Below are 22,219 nucleotides of genomic sequence, written 5' to 3' on the forward strand. Positions count from 1 at the left end.
GGCTTCAATACTGCTACGACGTTTGTTTGTTTCCAGGATTTGGGGAGCTCAGCTCTAACCATTACTTCAGAAAAATACTTTGAGAGCCACATTATAGCTTTTGGTCCCAAATTCTTGATAAACTCAGGCAGAACCCCATCAACTCCTGGTGCTCTATTGCCTTTCATCTTTTTAATGGCAGCTATAATCTCTTCAGAACTTACCAACTCAGCCAAAAAGGATTGTTGCATGCAGTTTTTCAGCTCCTTCTGTAATTTCCGCTTCATTTGAGCTTTAAGCTTTGGCGGCACATCTATATCATCATTTTACTGGAAGATGTCAGCTATTTGATCAGGAGTCACATCCGCTCTTTTTATGGATCTTGTGTTCCCACTCAGCTTTCGGAGTAAACTCCATGATTTTCTGCTGGAGTGAGTGAAGTCCAGACTCTGCATGGCTTCCATCCAACGATTGCGTTTTCCTTCATCCAAATTTTTTATCAGGCTATTGGCAAGCTCATCAGTTTAGGGATTCTGGATACTGTTTTTTCCACTTCTTCTGTAAACTTTTCCCAAACTGCCTTACGGAGATTCCACCTTGGAAGTTCAGGATTTTGAACACATGGCAACCTCATACCAATCTCTAAAACCACCATGCTATGTTGACTTCTAGGGAATCTTGATTCAACTGATCTTGTCACATGCAAAGGTCTACCTTCCCTATTACATGACACAAAGCACAGATCTGGAGTGGTAGAAGTACTCCATCTGGCAGAATGAAAAGTGCTGCCTTGTTTAGCATCATATTCCAAGTGACAATCATTTACTTCAGCCCATCGAATCAGACTCTCATCATCCCTGTTTTCAGTTCTGTAGCCCCACAGAGGGCTATGAGAGTTGAAATCGCCAGCATATATGCACGGATGTGCAGCATGAGGGAGGGCAGGGTTCTCCCATTCTTCCCCAGGTGGTTTGTACACATTGAATATACTCAGCCCTCCGTATGCTATGCCTATGGCATGACTATTTCCATTTAAACCACTACAATTGGAAGCAATATTCGATGTAACAAATGTGGCAATTCCATGCTTATCATGATTTAAACTGTCAACAAGTGTATAGCCAGGAATCTTCTGCTTGTTATCCATACTCGCTGCTACATGTGTTTCTTGAATCAGTATGATATCAATTTTGAGATCTTTACTCATTTTTCCTCAAATTTCTCCTTTAGCTCTTGTCTTGCCCTCAATGTTAAGTTGTGCTATTCTAAGTAAGTAACTATCTGGATTGCCCTGAAAAGGACTTTGGCCTATGTAGCCGGGAGACATTACTGGAATGTGTCCGGCTTGCAAAAAAATGAGCTTCAAATTGATTTCAAAATCCACTCAATATCTATAATGTACAATTACTCACATTAAAATTAAAAACAGTACTTTAAAACACAAGGCAGAAACGTTGAAAAACATCAATACCTACTTCCCATCTCCATAAAACATTTTGAGGTTAGAAATATTCTTAGACTTGCCTTTAAAATTTCTTTATGAGAAATTCACTTTGAAAAGAAACTTTTTGTTTTCAAACCTTTAGAAAAACCATTACTCTTCATTCCTTATTATACATTTCTCATCCACAAAAGAGTCCTATATAATAAACGTCTTATTCTGAACATGTTTTCTTTATTTATTGAGTAATATATTTATTTCCACAAGAAAAGAACAAAATAAACAAACAACTTGTGCAAGTGTAAGAAAATAACCAACTACTTATTAATACTAAAATAATGATAATGACACATAATAATGAAGTATAATACATAAAGGAAATCCATCACTTAAATATTACAAAATAAATAATAATACTGATAAATCTCCTTTCTTGCCTACACTATACAGCTATAAATGAAAAATATGTGGAAATAGTCAACCATGCAAGTGATAAAATCACGTCCGCATGATGGAGTAGAGTTAGAGAGCAATGCAGTTAGACAAGGAACAAAACAGAGACAGAGAAAGCTGGCAGATACAAATTCAACAAGGAAAATATATGAAAAATTAATCTTTTATTAATAATTATAATAATCTATTATTCATCACGCAGGACGAAAGAAAAACAAAAAAAAATTCAAAAATGATATCGAATGAAAAAAAAATGAATAGGAAAAAACCAATACCTTACCAGAGTTTAGGAATATAACGGAGAAGAATAATGAGCCAGTCAATAGGAAACAATGAATTCAACTCAAACACTTTTTTAAGAACTATTAAACACTAAAACATTATTTAAAACTATTTTGAAGTGCATAGAGAATATATTCCTGAAAAAAAAGAAAGAATAACATTAATCAGTCTTGGCAAAATTGGAGCAATAGATCATTCGTCACTGGAAATAAAATCATAGGGTTGTACATGGTTTCAAGATCCTCTCGGGTAATACTTAGTAGCCATTTCTTGATAATAGATTTAAGCGACTGTATTCTATCACGAGACCTGAAAACTATTTTGATATCATTGGGTAATTGATTGAAAAATTTAAGTGTAAGAAAAATAAATGACTTGCTAAAAAGAGTGCAGTTTGGCCTGACTCCTCGTAGGTTGTGTTTTACCACTGCTCTTGTTAAATGGGGACCCTCAACCAAATCACAATAGTCCACTGTTACACCGTCATTCCCACTTATCAGGTAAAACATGGACAATACCTTGTGTACATACATATGTCTCAGTGGCAAAATCCCATATTGGATAAATAGTGGAAAAGAGTGGTCTCTATAACCCACGTCAGCAACTACTCTAATAAATGATTTTTGTAACTTAATTATAGGATTCAAAGTAGTGTAATAGGCACCACCCCAACAACTCAAACCATAACTAAGTCTTGAATGGGCAAACGCATAATAGATATCTCTAAGTATATTCTGATTACAAAGCCCCTTCAATCTGAACATTGTTCTGAGGTAAAAGTGAAGAGACTTTTTAAGGACTGATATATGATGTTTCCAAGATATTGTTATCCAGGAACACACCCAAATATTTTAACTATGGGACAATCACATTGGTCTCGTCTGCAGTCAAATGAGTGAAGAAGTATAGGATCTGGAAGGCTTTGACTCCCAGCAAGACTAAAAATAATATAATTCGTTTTCTGTACATTCATAGATAATTTATTACAAGAAAACCAGAGCGATAGTTTATCCAAATCCTGCTGGATATCTAACTGAAGTTGGATTTTATTGTCTGTATTGTATGACAAGGCAGTGTCATCAGCAAAAGTAGTTATTTCCTCATTGAAGTCACCCTTAAATAAGTCGTTGATATATATTGAAAATAATATAGGTCCCAGGACAGATCCCTGCGGTACTCCATGACAGATTACCAAAGGGCAACTAATCTCATTATTGATTTTGACTGCTTGTCTACTTTCCTGAAGGAAAGTTTTAAGCAACTCCAACGGTGTGCCTCTGATACCTGCTCACCATAATTTATGTAGCAAAAGATCATGATCAACTGTATCAAATGCTTTACTTATATCGATAAACAAACCAGCTGCCTTTTTACCTTGTTTTTTATTTAATCCCTTATATATATATATTCTGCAGGAAATGCTGAAGTGCCAGTTCAGTACTAAGATTTTCTCTGAAGCCAAACTGTTGCTGAGAGAAAAAGTTGCTACTATCTAAGAAATTTAGAATTCTCTTTTTTATAAGTTTTTCGAATATTTTTGATAGGGTAGGTAGTAGAGAAATGGGACGGTAGTTAGTTTTGACAATCTGTCCCCTTTTTTAAAAATTGGTATAACAGTTGCGATTTTCAAGACATTTGGAAATTTCCCTTCAACTATTGAGAGATTGAATAAGTATGTAATAACCTGGGAAAGATATGAGATATTCTGCTTCGAAATTCTAGCTGCTATTTTATCGTTACCCGAGCTCTTATTTATTATATCGAGTTTTTTAACAATCTGTATAAGTTCTTCACTACTAATCGGATCCAGAAAAATTTACCTGACATTTAGTTCCGTTTTGAATTCATTTGAGTATCGCTGTATTATATGATCTGTTTTTGGTGGACAAGTCTGGGAGAGTCTTTTAGGAAGTTCAATAAAATATTTATTGAATATATCTGCAGGACTCTTGCTATCACTAATCAATGAGCCACTTCGTTAACTTGAATCCCATGGCTTCTTTTATTTTCACCAGGCAAGATTGAATATAATACTTCCCATTTTTTCCTTGGATTTTTATCCTGTAAATTCAGGTTGTCTGAATAGTATTTACATTTTGCATCTTTTATCCACTGCTTTACATTATTTCTCATAGTTATGAATTTATTCTTGAGTGTAATTTATCAGGCATTCTTTTATGTAACTTATACAATTTATCACGTACTGCTATACTGTTTGTCAACCCAGGGGTCATCCACGGTTTTATCATTTTCAGATTATTTCTATATTTCACTTGCTTCACGGATTTATTCAAAATATTGTTCATAATACTATAGAATTTATCAAATGCTGTATTTGTATCATCCACTTCGAGTACACCTATCCATGATTGAGCCTTTATGTGTTCAGAAATTAAATCATAATCAAGTTTGTTGAATTCAGTTGCATTACGTAATAATATGTTTCCCTCTCCAACCGGTAAAAGCCTATTAAGGCTCTATGGTCGGTGATAAAGTTATCAATTACTGCGATTCTACTGACAGTAGCTCAATCAGATCGATAAGAGAAGTGATCGAGACAAGTTGATGACAACTCCACCACCCTTGTGTTGACATCAATCAGCTGTTCAAGACCATTACTGCTTAAGCAGTTTAAACAATCATTTACAACAATGTCGTCTAGGCTAATATCTATATTGAAATCTCCGACACAGATTAAATCATTCATTTTTATATTCTAAAGAGCATTTTTCAGATTATTAACAAATAATCTACGATCACCAATGTGCAATCTTTAAATACCCATTACTGAGAATTTGCGATTCCCATATATACAATTCAGAAGTAGGCAATCACAATAAATTTGGAATCTGGAAATCACCCATCCTCGCATTAATGGAATTGTGCATATAAGCGACAATACCGCTAGCCCTAGATAAAGCAGAGAATACTGAAAAGCTCTCATAGTTATCTATTTGATATAATAGAACATCATTCTCATGCTGTAACCAGGCCTCGCTAAGAATAATTATCGCCGGTTTAACAGTTAGACCATTAAGATATAATAGGAATGAATCAAAGTTTGATTGCTTGCTCCGTATGTTTTGGTGATAGATGCCAATGCCTACTGATTCTGAGGAAAAGGTATTCACTTCCTTAATTGAACTAAGTAATCTTACTAGTGTCATAATTTTAGAGAATAAAATAAAACAATTGAAATACAAAAACAAAATATACAGAAGAATGTAATATAATTGATAATACATAGGACTTAGGATATACGACCAAAACCCACATATTCATATAAAAAACGTGACTCAAACTCAAACTTAAGCTTTTCTTAGTAAGAAAATGAAAACAAAAAATATAAAAATGGAAAAAAATGAACTCAATAATCGTTACCACAAGTTTTAGAATGGCAAAAATTACCACAATCATAGAAATTCGACCCTCACTCAAGATGTATTTAATAAAAAATAAACAATGCTTGAAAAGCGAACCATGACTGCACCTGAATTCACATTGAAGTAATACTTTCACATTCAAATAGTTGACATATAAAATAAAATAAAACCTTAATTCGATCAATTTGTCTAGTTCATACATATTTAAAATAATGAATCTATGATCCATAGAGTGTTCAAATCCTCTTTACTACGAATCAATATTGCCTGTTGGGTAGCATCTTTCCGGACGTATATTTTCTCCTGCCTTGCCCATACGTATTTGTAGCCCTTTTGGAAGGCGACGCCCCTCACCACCTTGAGCCGATCCAGGATATGTGCTGGAAGGTGTTGATGAGCGAACACCCTGCCGCCCGGATACATAATATCGATTGACTTCGTCGAAATACCATGATTAGCCCTGTCCTTTGATGATACGTTTTTGAAATTAGCAAGCCACGATTACTTATCTTGTCTACGAAGAAATTTCACGACAATAGGTTTCATATTGGCTTTATTTTTGGTTGGTAGCCTATGAGCCGTACTAATGTCTTTAGATGTCAGCTGGCTGTTGATTGTGTTTGACACTTTGTTGAATATATCATAAACGGACTCATTACCCGTTTCCGGGATTCCTGTGATAATTAGATTATCTCTACGTGTATATTCTTGAAGCGAGTACAGTTCAGATTTCAGTTGGGAATTGGCACTTTTCAGTATAGCATTTTCTTCAGTCAGAGTTTTAACATTAGATTTAAAAGCAGAAAGTTCTTCCTTGAAATTATCGAATTCGGTTGATATAAAATCAATTGATTCTCTAATGGCACTAAATTCTTGTGTGAGGGGGCCAGTTCAGCTTGAATCATTGTCTTGATAACACTGTCAATAGCATCAAGGTCAGCCTGAGACAGAGAGCGTGATTGAGAAGCACTGCCACTCTTACCTTCCTTTTCACTATCGGTGGATGATGATAAGCCAGCCGCTTTAGAGCCTGCTCCGACTGACTTACAGCTCAAGCAAATCCATTTAGATTTAGTTTCTGCTGACATTTTACGAAAATTCGATTCTTTAACTGACTGACAAGAAGTGACAGTCAATTCTACATTTTGAACACAACAACACATCACGGTCCTGCACCTCACTTTTACAGAAATCGCACTTCATTTTGAAAGACTTTATAAGGTCAGATAAGATAGAGAACAAAAACACAACTTGCCTCTTCGACTGCTCAACTGATACTGAGCAGTATCAGAATATAGTAGCCTATCTGAGCAGTATCAGAATATAATAGCCTATCTGAGCAGTATCAGAATATAGTAGCCTATCTGAGCATTATCAGAATATAGTAGCCTATCTGAGCAGTATCAGAATATAGTAGCCTATCTGAGCAGTATCAGAATATAGTAGCCTATCTGAGCATTATCAGAATATAGTAGCCTATCTGAGCAGTATCTTCTGAATATAACTCCATGATTGACTAGGAGCGTTGACAGAGGTCTAGAATTGTTTAATATTCAGACTCCCTGAGTCATTCAAATGAATGTATACAATATAAACTTTTCTGAACGTATTGTGTCTTACGGGAGTTTGAAAAATTTACATGATTAAATAAATAAATATGTGAATTGCTTTTTCTTATACTCAGATTGATGGGATAAATTATATTATTTCTCAGGTTTAATAATAATTATAATCTCAAGATTCGTCCTTCATAATGTCAATTTCACAATATGAGCTTTCTTCTCGCTTTTTCCATTATTGAAAAGTTTATAAAAGTACTGGGTATTCAATAAAAATGATTCATTTTCAATTGAGGTGATGGAATTGGAGACACAAGTGAACGTGAGTGGAAATCAGTTGAAGAGGCAAGACGAGGAGAACAAGAACATAAAGGAGAAGTTGGAGGCAGCTGAAACCCGCGAGAAGGACCTGAACGCCCGGCTACGTGAACAGCAGCACAAGTACACTGATCTACAATCAAAGGTAGGCCTACTACTCAGTACTCATACGCTAAAGAAATCAAAGGTACTTTGGTCAAAAATATAGGATTACGTACTCTCCAATAGAGGCAATACAGGATAAAAATGTCAAAATATCAGTAAATTTATCAGATTCATTTGTCATACCATTTTATCAAAACCATATATATATATATATATATATATATATATATATATCTAACCAGATATTTCCAGATCTTGTTTACCACTCGGCTACCGAGTTGAGTCGGTATCGTTCTTCATGAAATTTCTGGAATAGAAATATTGTTTACCGGCCTGAATTAGTGTAGCAATTACTATCATTGTCACCATTTGCTGCACCCTTAGCATCAGGAGCAGCTGAGTCAAACCCTGTCACATGACCAGTGGTGTGATCGTCTTTTCAGACTCTCATTGGTCAGGAAGCTCTTTTCCCCCGGCCTCCTAATTTTCAGCGACCCGGTGCAGCTTCAAGAAGACCTGGTAGAAAGCAGTAGTTCGGTGAACGGGTTCGTGTATGGCTGCGTTCCGAGCGGCGCTCCTAATAGTGGTGTACTAGAGGGTTAATATTCTATTCTGTAATTTAGTGAATGGAATATTGTATGTCGAATTGCCAACTGTATTTGAAGATAGAACTTCCTGGGGGATTTTCTTTCTTGTTGGTTATTTTTCCTAGATTCGTATCACTGGGGGTGAACGAGTTATCCTTGGTTTTGAAGCCTGTAAGGTATCTCAAGTTTGTGTTACAAATAGTTGAGTGGGGAAATTTAGCTAGGCTCTTATAGCGGATTATTTTTGAGTACTTAATTTATAAGGCTCGACCCTGTCGCTTCACGACGTTTTTAATTATAATACGGGAAGTGGGAATCGGTTCACTATTCTCTGTATCAGTATCCACGTCATTTCAGGTAATTGTATGTCAGGACTGGTAGTCCGTATATTTTTCCTTCTCTGTAGTAAGGTGGCCTTTAGTTTAAAGAGTAATTTTTCTCCATTGAGTTTTTATTCTTGTAGGGAAACCCCTGTCCTTTTTAAGAATAGTTTTTCTCAATTAATTTTTATTCTTGTGGGAAAATCCCTGTTCCTTTTGAGAAAAGTTTTCTCGATTAATTTTTATCCTTGTAGAGAGATTATTATCATTTATGGTAAATTTTCCTTGCTTAGTTTTCATACTATAGAGTGGCCCTGTATTTTAAATTCGCTTAGCAGTTTCTGACTTGCTGTAATTCCTAGTAGGAAAAGTCCAATCCTTTTCCTAGAGAACTCAGGTGCAGCTTGAGTTCGTCCTTGTCGAAGTTTCTAGACTGCGACGTCCATTCTCTTTCTTTCTCTTCACTTTCCCTATTCTAAAATCCTTCTAGCTCTCAGGCACAGCTTGAGGACTTCCTCGCCGAAGTTTCTAGACTGCGGCATCCTTTCTCTTTCTTTCTCTTAATTCTTCCTGTGTTAAAATCCTTCCTGATCTCAGCTCCAGATTCGAGATCGTCCTAGTCGCGGGTTTTCAGACCCGCGAATCCTTTCTAAAATTCTTAGAAACCTGTCTTCTTTAATAGCAAATATTATTTGCTGGCTTTACCTGTGGAAAATTCACGAATTTTCCCGTGATCTCAGTTGCAAATTGGAGATCGATCTTTTGGTAGTCTTTAGACTGGCAATTACTTGGAAAAGTCTATTGAAATCTATTCCTGAATTAGGAGTCTCTGACTCGATATTTTCCTTGTGGAAAATCCTGGAAAAATCCTTTCCTACCCTGACAACGACACACTGTTGTCTCCCCGATATAATTCTACAGACTGTGTCTGTGAAAAATCTTTTCTATCCTCTCATAATAGTCGACATACTGACTATTAATTTAAAAGCGTTTCGGACGATTGAGAGCGATTCCCATACCCTTAAGGGCAGTCACAGATTGGCCCTTAATAACCGGCGCGCAGTCATCAGATTAGCGCGGAAATCCTGTTTAGCAGTTTCAGAATTGCTGAAAATCCTTTCGCAGCTGCAGGCTCGCGATTCAGAAATCCTATACCTAAAACCTTATCCTCTAAATTTTAATTACCACATAATTGAAATTGATATACAGTATTTAGCTAGCAGGTCCAGCTTGCTGAGAGCTAGAGCGCAATTCTCAGATTGCGGATTATTGAGCAGATATTTATTTGCTGTAGAGAATAATAATCTTATTATTGATTCTCTGTTCCCTATACCCTCTACCGTATACCTCATACCCTGCACCCTATTCTCTAAACCACACCCCGGGCTTGCAGGTACAGCTTGCTCGCCGTCAATTCGCAGTTGGTTCAGATTGCGTACTACCTTTATAAATAGAATTATTGGTAGGGATCTGATAGTCAGATCCGTCTCCTTGTATAGGGTTATCTTAATATCCCTTAACACCCACCCTGTATTCCAAAGGCCGAGGGCCGAATCGGCCAGTAACGCCACGGGCAAACACTCTTCCCCTGAAAGTAAAAATCTCGCGAAAGAAGCAGAGGGTAAAGAATCAGGATAGAGGGAGAAGTGTAAGGTCCAGTAACTCCACCTGTCAGTACGGCTACTGACCCCGACCCATACCCGACTGTAGCTAGTCCGCGTCGTAGCAATACTTCGCAATTATTAGGAAACCTAGAGGGTGGAATAGGTCATGCTAATAATATATAATTATGGGTTATTTAAATATAAGGGTTCATAATTATGATTCATAATTATGGTAAAATAATTTAATACGTGATAGTAGAGGTAAAAATAAGAAAAAAAGTTCTTATAAACATATATCCATAAACGCTTCATTAGCGAGCTATACAGGGTGAAAGATTTCGCCCGGAATTCAGTTCCTCTGGTGAAATACACCGATGCTGAATTGTTTGGGGACTAGTTTTTGAAAAACTTATGCTGGATTCATATGGAAAAATATCTGAAAAACTGAATAAAACTAGTCTGGAAGCTGTAGTGTGAGTAGTTTTTGAAAAAAAGTTGAAATATCAAATCAAATCAAATAATTTTTATTTTGCATCAAAACAAATACAACATATTATAGTACAAGTTCCTTCTCTTGAGTATAATAACATACTGTAATTTAAAACTAAAAAATATATATAATAAGAGAAAAGAAAAAAAAACAAACTTATGATTTTCACAGAGCAAAATAAAATTACTACTAACAAAAAAGAACAAAGTCTTTCGCCCGTTAGTAGGAGCTGACAACACTGCTAATTTTTATCAAAATGTACTTTCACACACGCAGACACACACACTCTCACACATGCATATGGGAATCAATTTGAGCTTTACCATACAATTCAATAATAAATAGTCACAACCAACAACTAATTCTTGATTAAACTATTCATTCCATGGTAATAAAACAAGGCTTAGATTGCTCAAGTAGGTGACATTATGAAGAAAAAAGCAAAAAATAATAAACACTAGCTTTAAAAATAACATACAGACTGTCAACAAGGAAAAATAAATTCCTCACTTAGAAGTAAGACACTACAACAATAGTATCACAGTACAGACAAAATTGTGAAAAAATTGCAATAATAATAATATCAAATTAAAGACAAGGTTGTATATAAAAAAAACCTAATTAATGAGTACTCAAGAATATTTAAGTTCATCAACACCACTGAGATGGTGTTTAATTATAGACAAAGTCGTAGATCTCATCAATGAGTACAACAAATAACAAATAAATTAATAAAGGTAAAGAATAAAAGTATTATAGTTCATTAAACATCATTAAATCTTCAAATGATAAACTCAAAAGCCATTTCTTTACTTTCACTTTGAATTGTGTCAAAGAATTGATTCTCCTTATGTCAGTAGGGAACAAGTTGTAATATTTGCATCCTAAAAATACAAAACTCTTTTTATACCTGGTACAATAAGGCCTTGGTGTTGCTAGCAACTCTCTTGTTCTTTGCCGTGTTACCACTTCACCCATTGGATGAGTTTCAGGCACAATCCCCATATTTCGGTTCCCACTCATTTTAAAGAACAACGACAGCACCTTGAACACATACATGCTTCTCAAGGGCAGAACTTGCAAAATTTTGAAATAAGGGAACGAGTGAATCCTTCTTTTAACACCACAAATGATGCGTATTATGGCTTTCTGTAGAATTACAACTGGATTATAGTGACAAGCATATGTTGACATCCAGAAAGATAATCCATAATCTAGTTTTGAGTGAAAAAATGCAAAATACAACTGACGGAGAATATATCTAGGTAAGAATTGTTGAAGATTATAAAATTTCCTAATTAAAAAAAGAAGTCTACATTTCAAATTTGTTATGTGATTTGTCCAAATTAATCTGTCATCCAAAGTCATACCAAGATACTTCAAGGAATTAGCTTGATAAATACTATTACATTTACATGACTCTGCTTGAAAATCTATCTCGTGATACTTTAAAGGGACTGAGAATTCAAAAACCGATGATAGGGAGAAATTAATGAGTTAGTTTTAGAAGCATTTAACACTATTTTGTTCCCATCAAACCAGAGTCTCAAATTGCTCAAGTCTGACTTTAACATCATTTGTAATTCATTTATACTATTATCTGAATAGGCCAGTGCAGTATCGTCAGCAAATGATGTTACAGATCCATGAAAATTCAATGAGAATAAGTCATTTATATATACTAAAAATAAGAGAGGCCCCAGGACTGAACCCTGAGGGACTCCACAATTGCTGTTTACAACCAATTCACTATTAAAGCACTGCAAGCTGATAACATAAAATTAAAAAAAAGAGTGTGAATTTTTGAGTCGTGAAAACCAATTGCGTCGAAGAGAGATTGAGGAGCTTCAACAGAGATCGCGCATTGATAATCTGGAAATTTCCGGTGTTCCAACCACAGCTAATGAAAATGTGTACGAGATTTTGAAGTGTATTGCGACGGTCATCAATGTTCCATTCAGAGACGATGATATATCAATTGCACATCGAGTCCCGACAGCAAAGGGTAAGATTGAACCAATAATCTGTAAATTCACCACTCGTAAATGTAAATTGAACTGGTTACTTGCTGCTAAAAAAACAAGGAATACCTGGTGACCACGGACTTGAATGCTAGACTGCCTCGTGGTAATTTCTATATAAATGAACACTTAACAACGGCGAATAAAATGTTGTTAGGGAAAGCGAGATTTCTAAAGAGGGAGGGCAAATTGAAATTCGTGTGGGTGAAGGATGGAAAAATCCTCATACGTCAAACCCAGGACTCACCAGCAAAGAGGGTTGCCAGTGATGAGGACTTAAAAACTTTTGAATAAGGGTAAAAAACCAACAAGCTGAATATGTAACATAAACTGAGCATAGATTTTTTTTAAAATTATTATCCTTTGTAATATTTCATTTTTAGCTAGGTAATTAGTCAGGTTAATTTTGGTTTTGGATTCATTGTATTTTAGTGGAAAAGAAAGATCATCATCATCATCTTTAGTGTGCTTATTGTTGGATATGGATTTATTTCAACAAGAATACTATTATTTTTCAACACTATTATCTATATTTTCTTTACTTATTTTCTTCTTTTAACATTCTGAAATTTCTCCATAACGATTATTTTTGAGTCAAAAAATGAAAAAAATGGTTATTTGAGCAGAATAATATTGAGCTAGGAATACTTCTCTTCTCAAGTTTACTTTTGTTCATTTTGATATAATTTAGGAAATTATTTTATTTATTTGGAGTTTGGCTCAACGCTTTTATTAATTTATTTAACTATCACTGAACTAGTAATACTAGCATAATGCTATCATGTTTATTCATCGTTATTATATCTATCGTTTTCTTCCTATAAAAATATTAGGAGCTCTTTCAGGATTACTTTAGAGTAATTAAATAAATAACGGAGCTGAACACTTTAGAAGCTCTGTATTTTTGCTCTAGTAATTATTTACAATACCATTTGATATTCTTAGATTATCCAGAAAATTTATTTTATTTGATAAAATAAAATTTTATTTGATCTGTAGTAAGAGATTATTGTCACATTCAATTGATCAAAGAAAATATACACCTTCTGTGACGATGTTCTGATTATACAATTGAATACCAGTATATAGCATTATTATGTTATCGATAATAACTCATCTCTTTTATTTCAATATTTTTATTCTCTTATTTGAATTTTTTACAACTATCCTATTATTGGGATCACGTTTGAGTAAATTGATATTAAATCTTCGGAACTGAACATTTGAACATAGAATATTGTTTTCTTGGAAATATTTTATTTTCTCTAGAAAAGGAATGATATCATTTTTCAATCGCTATTATTATTTTTCTGAGCTGGATTTTGAAGCACTGTATATTATTTAAAAAAAAAATCATTTTATTTTTACTCTTTGATAATTCAAACAATTATTTTTTCGTAGTTTGGGTTTATTGATTTCACTGAATAACTCTTGGACTGGTAATTATTATCATGTATGCTATTCTCCTATAATTATCACTGCATTTACATTGTGTAGTTTTGTTTACTATTATCATTATTAGTATTGATATAATTATCATACCACTAGCCGGAGTCTACTGGCTCAACCTCGACTTCCATTTGAACAAGGGCAGTAACTGAATGAATGTGTTAGATGAATTGAGTGATTACAGACACGTTGGATGTGAGGAGTTTGATGAATGTGGTGTGTATGCTGACTATTTGAGAGAGAATGGCATGAATGCTTTAAGTATTATACATTTAAATATTAGGAGTTATCGGAAAAATTTTGATGATTTTATCATTCTTTTGGAATGCCTTAAACACAAATTTGATATAGTTATACTGACAGAAACCTGGTTGAGTCTTGATGAGAACATAACACATTTAGAGGAATACTGTAGTTTCCGTACATCAGTTAAATTCAATCAGAATGATGGAGTGTTGATTTATGTAAGATCTGAACTTAATGCGTCCTGTAAAGAGATTAATATTGGAGGAGTAAATTGTTTAGATTTGGAATGCTATAGAGATGGGCAGAAGTTTGGAGTTTTATGTGTTTATCGCTGTCAGGGCCTGGACTTGTCAAATTTTATCGGTGGACTTGAAGATAGGTATGATGATAGGAGAAATAGTTTTAACGACACCATCGAGATTATAGCCGGTGATATCAATTGTAATATTCTCTCAAATCAAATAAACAATATCAGTAACAGATACCTAGATGCGCTTTATGAGGCCGGTTTTGTTTCTTGTGTTAACGTTCCTACAAGGCGGACGGCCTTCGCTTCGACCTGCATTGACCATATTTTTGTCAAGCACGTTGATACGGAGGCCCTCCGTCCAGCTGTTTTCCGTGCTGACATTACCGACCATTATGCGACATCAATACTAATTAAAAATAAGAACTACTCACCCAACATGAGACCTGCACCTCTCTATGCTTCCATTGACTACTTGAAATTATCAGAGACTGTTTCACGACAAAACTGGGATGATATAACCACAATAGAAAGCGTCAATCAATGTACTGAATCCTTTATTAGAAAAATCAAAGAAGTACAAGATAGTTGTACTACTCACAAATCAAAAACCGTTAAATCTAAAAAAATAAAACCCTGGATCACCGATTCGCTTGTTAACTCCATTAAAAAAAGAAATAAATTGAGTAAGCTTGTTATCAGACAACCATTTAATTTGCAATTAAAATTATACTATAATAACTATAGAAAAACCTTGAACAGATCATTAAAAAATACAAAAAATAGCTACTACAGACAAAAATTACTATCCGCTACTAAACCCATATCATTTTGGAGAACTATTAATGAGATATCGGGTATTAATCCTCAAAATAACTCATTCCCAATTCAAAAATTTCTAAATGGTAATTATGCTAACCGGAACCCCCAGACAGAGAGTTGTTCTACCACCTTTGACATAACTAATAAATTCAATATTTTTTTTCTAAAGTTGGAGAAGCTCTTGCAAATGTTATAAAAAATGAAAACCAAAATAATAACCCACTTCATATGAACTACCCGCCAATCAACTCGGTTTTTGTCTTGCAACAAGTAAGTGAGTTGGATGTGGAAAATTGCATTACAGAGCTGCGTGGTGGTTCTTCACCCGGCTGCGATGGTATACCAGCAAGTCTTTTGAAAAAAAATATTAACTCTATTATAGTTCCCCTCCGACACATTATTAATAGAAGCTTCACTACGGGTACTTTTCCAGACGTTCTCAAGCTAGCAAAAGTCATTCCACTCTATAAATCTGGTGCCAAAGACGATTTGAATAATTTCAGACCAATCAGCCTTCTCAGCTTCATTTCTAAGGTTATTGAAAAATGTTTCAAGAAGCAATTCATCAATATCTGAAGAATAATAACATACTAATAGATAACCAATTTGGGTTTAGGGATGACCGCAACTCTTCCAACTGTTTCTTCCAGCTCAGTGATTATTTGAGACAGGGCATAAATAATAACAAATATATCCTATTACTATTTATTGACCTGGCAAAGGCATTTGACTCTATTGATCATGATTTGCTGATAAATAAACTAACGGCCATAGGAATTACTGGTGTAGCACATGATTGGGTCAAAAGTTTTCTGTCGAACCGCCGCCATTGGTATCCATTGGAGAAGTAGAAAGCAACGTACAAGACATTAGATATGGTGTGGTCCAAGGTAGCACCCTTGGTCCGATTCTATTCCTGGTTTACATCAATAATATCATTCAGGAAAATATGTCTGGGAAAATGATGCTTTTTGCTGACGACACCGCAATCTATTTTGAGGGGGACAGCTGGGAGCATGTCTACAGAATCGCTTCAAGTGAGCTGAGGCAATTGAAAAGTTGGTTCAATACAAATATACTCAGTATGAACACTAAAAAGACCAAATGTTTGCCTATTTTTCTACGTGACAGCCGTGCTCCTCCTACCAACATTAAACTGAGGGTTCATACATGCGGTGCTGATTGGTGTGACGATTGCAGCTGTGATGTGATAGAAACCGTGTATGATTACAAATACCTAGGTATATGCATAGATAGTCGACTGACATGGAGCACTCATGTTAGATATCTCAATAGTAGGTTGAGGAAGATGATTTATGTGTTCAGCCAGCTGAGGGGAATCTTAAGTATAAATCACCTGAGAACCGTTTATTTTGCATATGTCCAGTCTGTCTTGTCCTATGGTATTGTTTTATGGGGAGGTGCGCCCAAAACCTTACTAGATGAATTATCAGTCACCCAGAAAACAATTATAAAAGCTGGCCTTGGCCTTTGCAGAAGATTTCCATCTGATCAGTTGTTCCTGACTTTTGATGTTTTCAGAATTAGGCAACTCTTCATCAAGGCAGTTCTTTTGTACATGTTTAAGAATAAAATACACTTCAATTCAGAGTCCAATCACCCTCATTTCACTAGGCATGCGCGATTTCATCACTCGGGTCTCCCGCGTAACTTACGCTCAGTTTGCGACAGGAATATATCATTTCTGTGTCACACCATTATGAATAATATTCCTCATGAAATTAGTCAGCCTGGCATATATAAAATATCCAAATACAAAAAAATCGTCTCAAACTGGCTGAAGACTATGGATGTAGATCAATGTGAGCGGCTGCTACAATCTGCCTACCAACACTAAATTGGCCTACCTAATTTCCTCTTTCTTTCCCCCTTTCTCTCTTTGTCAACAGACTGTCAAGTGTAGACCCTTTTCTCATGGATATATCCCATGCCATTGCGATTGCTCCGTATTCAACGTGTCTGGGTGTGTGTGTGTGTGTGTGTGTGTGTGTGTGTGTGTGTGTGTGTCTTTATTATTAAATAACATATAATACTATCAGTAGAATAATAAATAATATACAGTTCTGAACTCATTGACCCACGAACAGGCCCATCAGGCCTATGTGGGCAATTATTATTTCACTATTAGGGTTTAGATTTGCTTTGCAGTGCAATTTTCTCAGATCTAAGGATAAACTATAATAGTCTAAAGCTCTCTATTTATAACACTATTAATAGATATCAACCTTTATTATTTCTTATAAAATGTATCACTATTATAATTTAATATAATTATTGTATTACTCCTTAGGTCATGAAGTTTTATTTTACACAATTGTTACGTTGTGCTGCTTGCATTTTGTGCCCTTTTTAAATATTGTAATCATGTATAATTTGGCGAAATAAACTCAATTCAATTCAATTCAATTCAATTATTGAACTCCTTAGCTACAGTCTGATCTTCTCTAACAATTGTACCTCCTATCTGTAAACTAATTGTTTGTTTTCTTGACGCTTGACCACACAATTTATTAATTTCTTTCCATTGTTGCTGGATAGGTAAGACATTGAGATGAGAAAAATACCTGTGTTTTTGTTCATTTATCCACACAACTAACTTTTTCTTAAATTTCAAATAATCTGATTTTAATTTATTGTTATTTGGATTTCTGGACATTTTTTTGTAAAGCTTATCACGATTTTTTATAGCAGCACACAACCCTTCAGTCATCCAAGGTTTCAATTTCTTATCATGGCTGGTTAAATTTACAAGAATAGTGTACTTTGACTGTTTTAAGTAATTATTCAAAACACCAATAAATGTATTGAATTTAAAGTTAACATCATTAGAAAAATATACCGAACTCCAGTCATGATGCATTAGTAAGCTTTTTAATTTATCATAATCTATTATTGATTTCTCCGTTGAAGACAATCTGAAATTTTCACAACTACTTTTAGATAAGGAAACAGCTACAGCTCTGTGATCAGTAATCTGAGATTCAATTACTGCACTTGATACAGCTCTTTTATAAGGCTGATCTAAAAAATATATGATCCAAACAAGATGAACTATCATTCAATAAGCGAGTATCCATGTCTATAAGACACTCATACCCATTGCTAAACAACATTTCTAAGTATTTTAAAGTTTTAATATCACCAATTTTGCTTAATAAAACAATTTGCAGCTTGGTAACCCTCCAACAATTCATTAAGACTATCAAGAAAATTCTCTATTTGTACACCATGCCATCTGTAAATACCAAGAATACTAAAACAATAGTTAAAAATGCGACATTCAAGTAATACAGAATCAGCACCGATGATATTTGCTGTAATTTCAGAGCACGTTATACCCGCTTCAGTTGTAACAAATATTATAATACCAGAAGCTCTTGTGAAATCAGCACCAGCATGATATCTTTCATACCCTTCAATGTTATACACAGCTGCATCATTTTCAGATTGAGTCCATGTTTCAGATAAAACTATAATATCCGGTCTTTTATTCCAACAATTCAAGTATGTGATAAAGGAGTCAAAATTACGGTTCATACTACGAATATTTTGGTGTATTATAGTAAGATTATTATTACCAGTAAGAAAACAATTGTTAACATCATCTACACTCTCAAAAAACTTCACATTAGCCCCCATAAAAGAATGATAAGATTGACATACAATTTATTAAGTTGTGACAGAAAAACAATAAATTTTTTATTCCCACATGCAACATTCACACTAAATTCATACCTCATAATAAATGATATTTTAGACGAAATGCAGAAACAGATTGGGTACATTTACAATAGGTACTGAATCTGAATAATAATGCACAAAGCAGGAGACTCCTCAAAGAAACTTTGCAAAAAATTCAAGTAGAAAAACACAGACTTCTACGTTTGATGCCCAATAACTTTCTTTAATGACCAGTAAACAAATAATTTTTCACAATAAAAATTGTAGAGAATTTAATTCTGAGAAGAATTATGTAAGCTGTGTAAACTAAATTTGAATAAAAGTTGGATAAAATGTATTCTTATGTAGTACATTACACCACAAAAATTTGCTGTTTTATGAGGAGAGAACTAATAACTCATAAGTTGTACCTGATTGCAAATAAAATATTTGGTTTTTTATGAAAAGTTTTTTTTTATATGAAAGTAGCATATCCAGATGATATTAAACTTTTACCAAAAGACTAGTAGATTATGCCATTAAGTCTAGAAGGAAGCTCGAACAGAAGTAGATGATCTCCTATGATTCCTGCCCAAATGTTTTAAAAAGTTAACACTTAACACAAAAGCAAAGTGAAATGGTTACAAATAACTGGTTAATAGGTTAAACAAAAAACACAACGCGGCTACAGTAGGCCTAACTTACAGTTTGTTTTTTTGTTCAACAGTGAGCTAAAATATTTCTGAAAATAATTTTCAGCTGATAATTTCTTTTAAATATTTTTTTATTTAAGACAAAATATATCAGCTGTTTTGTTCCAAAGGCCTACTGTAGCCGCGTTGTGTTTTTTGTTTAGCCTATTAACCAGTTATTTGTAACCATTTCACTTTGCTTTTGTGTTAAGTGTTAACTTTTTAAAAAATGGCAGGTAATTTTAGACATTATTCATACTCCGAATTAGCTGAGAATACATTTTATCCAACTTTTATTCAAATTTAGTTTACACAGCTTACATCATTCTTCTCAGAATTAAATTCTCTACAATTTTTATTGTGAAAAATTATTTGTTTACTGGTCATTAAAGAAAGTTATTGGGCATCAAAAGTAGAAGTCTGTGTTTTTCTACTTGAATTTTTGCATATTTCAACTTTTTTCTCAAAAACTACTCACACTACAGCTTCCAGACTAGTTTTATTCAGTTTTTCAGATATTTTTCCATATGAATCCAGCATAAGTTTTTCAAAAACCAGTCCCCAAACAATTCAGCATCGTTGTATTTCACCAGAGGAACTGAATTCCGGGCGAAATCTTTCATTCTGTATAGCTCGCTAATGAAGCGTTTATGGATATATGTTTATAAGAACTTTTTTTCTTATTTTTACCTCTACTATCACGTATTAAATTATTTTACCATAATTATGAATCACCCTGTATATATTAATTTTCCATTTATCATTAACATATAATTTAATATCGACAAATAAATCCCAACATTGAAACATTTTTTTTGTCGTAGTTTAGTGTCAATGCTTTTTCCAACTACAAGATAGACTGTTTTCTCATTCACTTTGTAACTGGTCTTAAATAAGAGCATTTCAATTGCTATGTACTTTTTAAAATTTATTTGTATTAACAAAAAGTTATCGACGTGTCAAATTAATTCACAATATGGATGCACTAAACTGAGTGTCTCATGTATGGTTTAGTTTTTTATGTCTATACAATTCAAGTCATTAAAATTCTGCGTTTAGTAATTGTAATTAAATGAAATCTTTTCAAAGTCGTTTTGTATCAATAAACAGAATAACTGAATTTTTTCTACTTGATTTGACAGATAAAGGATGATCAGATGATGGTCAGAATACGTGATGCTGAACATACCCAGTGTGTCGCCGAGCTCACTCAGAAGATATCGATTCTAGAGCTGAAGGTAAGTTATATATATATATATTATATATATATATATATATATATATATATATATATATATATATTTTAATAATTCGTTTCAAAAATCGAATCTTAAACATACTTTATCATTTCAATCTAAAACCTATTCAATAAGGTTGTGTTTTACGTATTCAGAATAATATTTTCCCTGTTTATTACATTTTTATGCATCTTTTCAACATTGATCATTTAACTCAATTAAGAACAAAAGTCAGACAAACATTTATTTTCCTTCAATTTTTATTTCATATATTTATAGTTTTGAATGAATCCAATTTATATATTGTGTGGTAGTATTTTAGTGCTGAAACTTATCTTCAAATTGAAAGTGTGATCTTGTATACACATTTACTTTTTAAGTAAAATACAGAGTTATTCTAAATGATGGAGCCATTTCCAAAACTTGGTATTTATTAAAGTAAAAATGCATAATGGACAATCTTTATACCAATGGAAAGAGAAAGTTTCAAAGTTTTTGTTAATATCTTACAAGTGTTCAATGTGGCCTCCGGCTGCTGCACGGCAAACATCTACGCGGTAGCCAAACTCGTACCACACGCAAGAAAGCGTATCTGGTGTTACAGCTTCGCAGATCGTCCAGAGTTGTTGGTAGAGGCGGGACGTAAACAGCTTCCTTAACATAACCCCATAAGAAATAGTCACATGGGATGAGGTCAGGCAAATAACGCAAAAAAAATTGTGCTCAACATTCGCCATCTCACTCACAACTGAACAGTGGCACAGAATGGCGGCCTATTATTGCGAGAACTCTACCGGCCAGTCATGGAACCATCACTAACCGCCACAAAGTTTGAAACTTTCTCTTTCCATTGGTATAAAGATTGTTCATTCAGGATTAGTACTTTAGTAATATATGAATATTTTAAAATGGGTCCATCATTTAGAATAACTCTGTATATCGAAGGTCTGGATCGCCAGTACTGTTACAGGTCTATTTAAAATCTAACCGAGATTAAAAAACTTAATTTCTCATTTAAATATATTATTTTTTATTGAACAGAATCAAGAAATGGTAGCTGAAGGAGAACTGCGAAGTAATATAGATGACAGTGATAAGGTTCGCGAACTTCAGGACAAAATGGCTGACATGAAAGCTGAGGTGAGTCTCAATTTCAATTTGTTTTCAACTCATATTGTTTAACAATAATCACATTGAAAATCGTTTGTTGCTCATAAACACTTGTTTGTATAAACTATGAATCAATGCTTATCACGAAATGTTGGCTTTCCACGAGACAAATTTGTTGTCAAGCTTTGACAT

The 22,219-nt window shown here is 34.0% G+C and overlaps 1 protein-coding gene across 12 annotated transcripts in view; it reads left to right on the plus strand.

The window, feature by feature from the left end:
* The window catches only part of LOC111049797 (ecotropic viral integration site 5 ortholog), a 215,355-nt gene that overhangs the window by 185,390 nt on the left and 7,746 nt on the right, over nucleotides 1–22,219 (plus strand). For all 12 annotated transcript variants that reach the window (XM_039430528.1, XM_039430530.1, XM_039430525.1 and 9 more), the window contains 3 exons: nucleotides 7,393–7,560; nucleotides 20,822–20,917; nucleotides 21,959–22,057. In XM_039430528.1, the coding sequence (XP_039286462.1) occupies nucleotides 7,393–7,560; nucleotides 20,822–20,917; nucleotides 21,959–22,057 (363 nt within the window). The remainder of the gene's footprint in view (nucleotides 1–7,392; nucleotides 7,561–20,821; nucleotides 20,918–21,958; nucleotides 22,058–22,219) is intronic.

This window comes from Nilaparvata lugens, chromosome 6 (assembly GCF_014356525.2).
Source record: "Nilaparvata lugens isolate BPH chromosome 6, ASM1435652v1, whole genome shotgun sequence".
Classification (NCBI taxonomy): domain Eukaryota; kingdom Metazoa; phylum Arthropoda; class Insecta; order Hemiptera; family Delphacidae; genus Nilaparvata; species Nilaparvata lugens.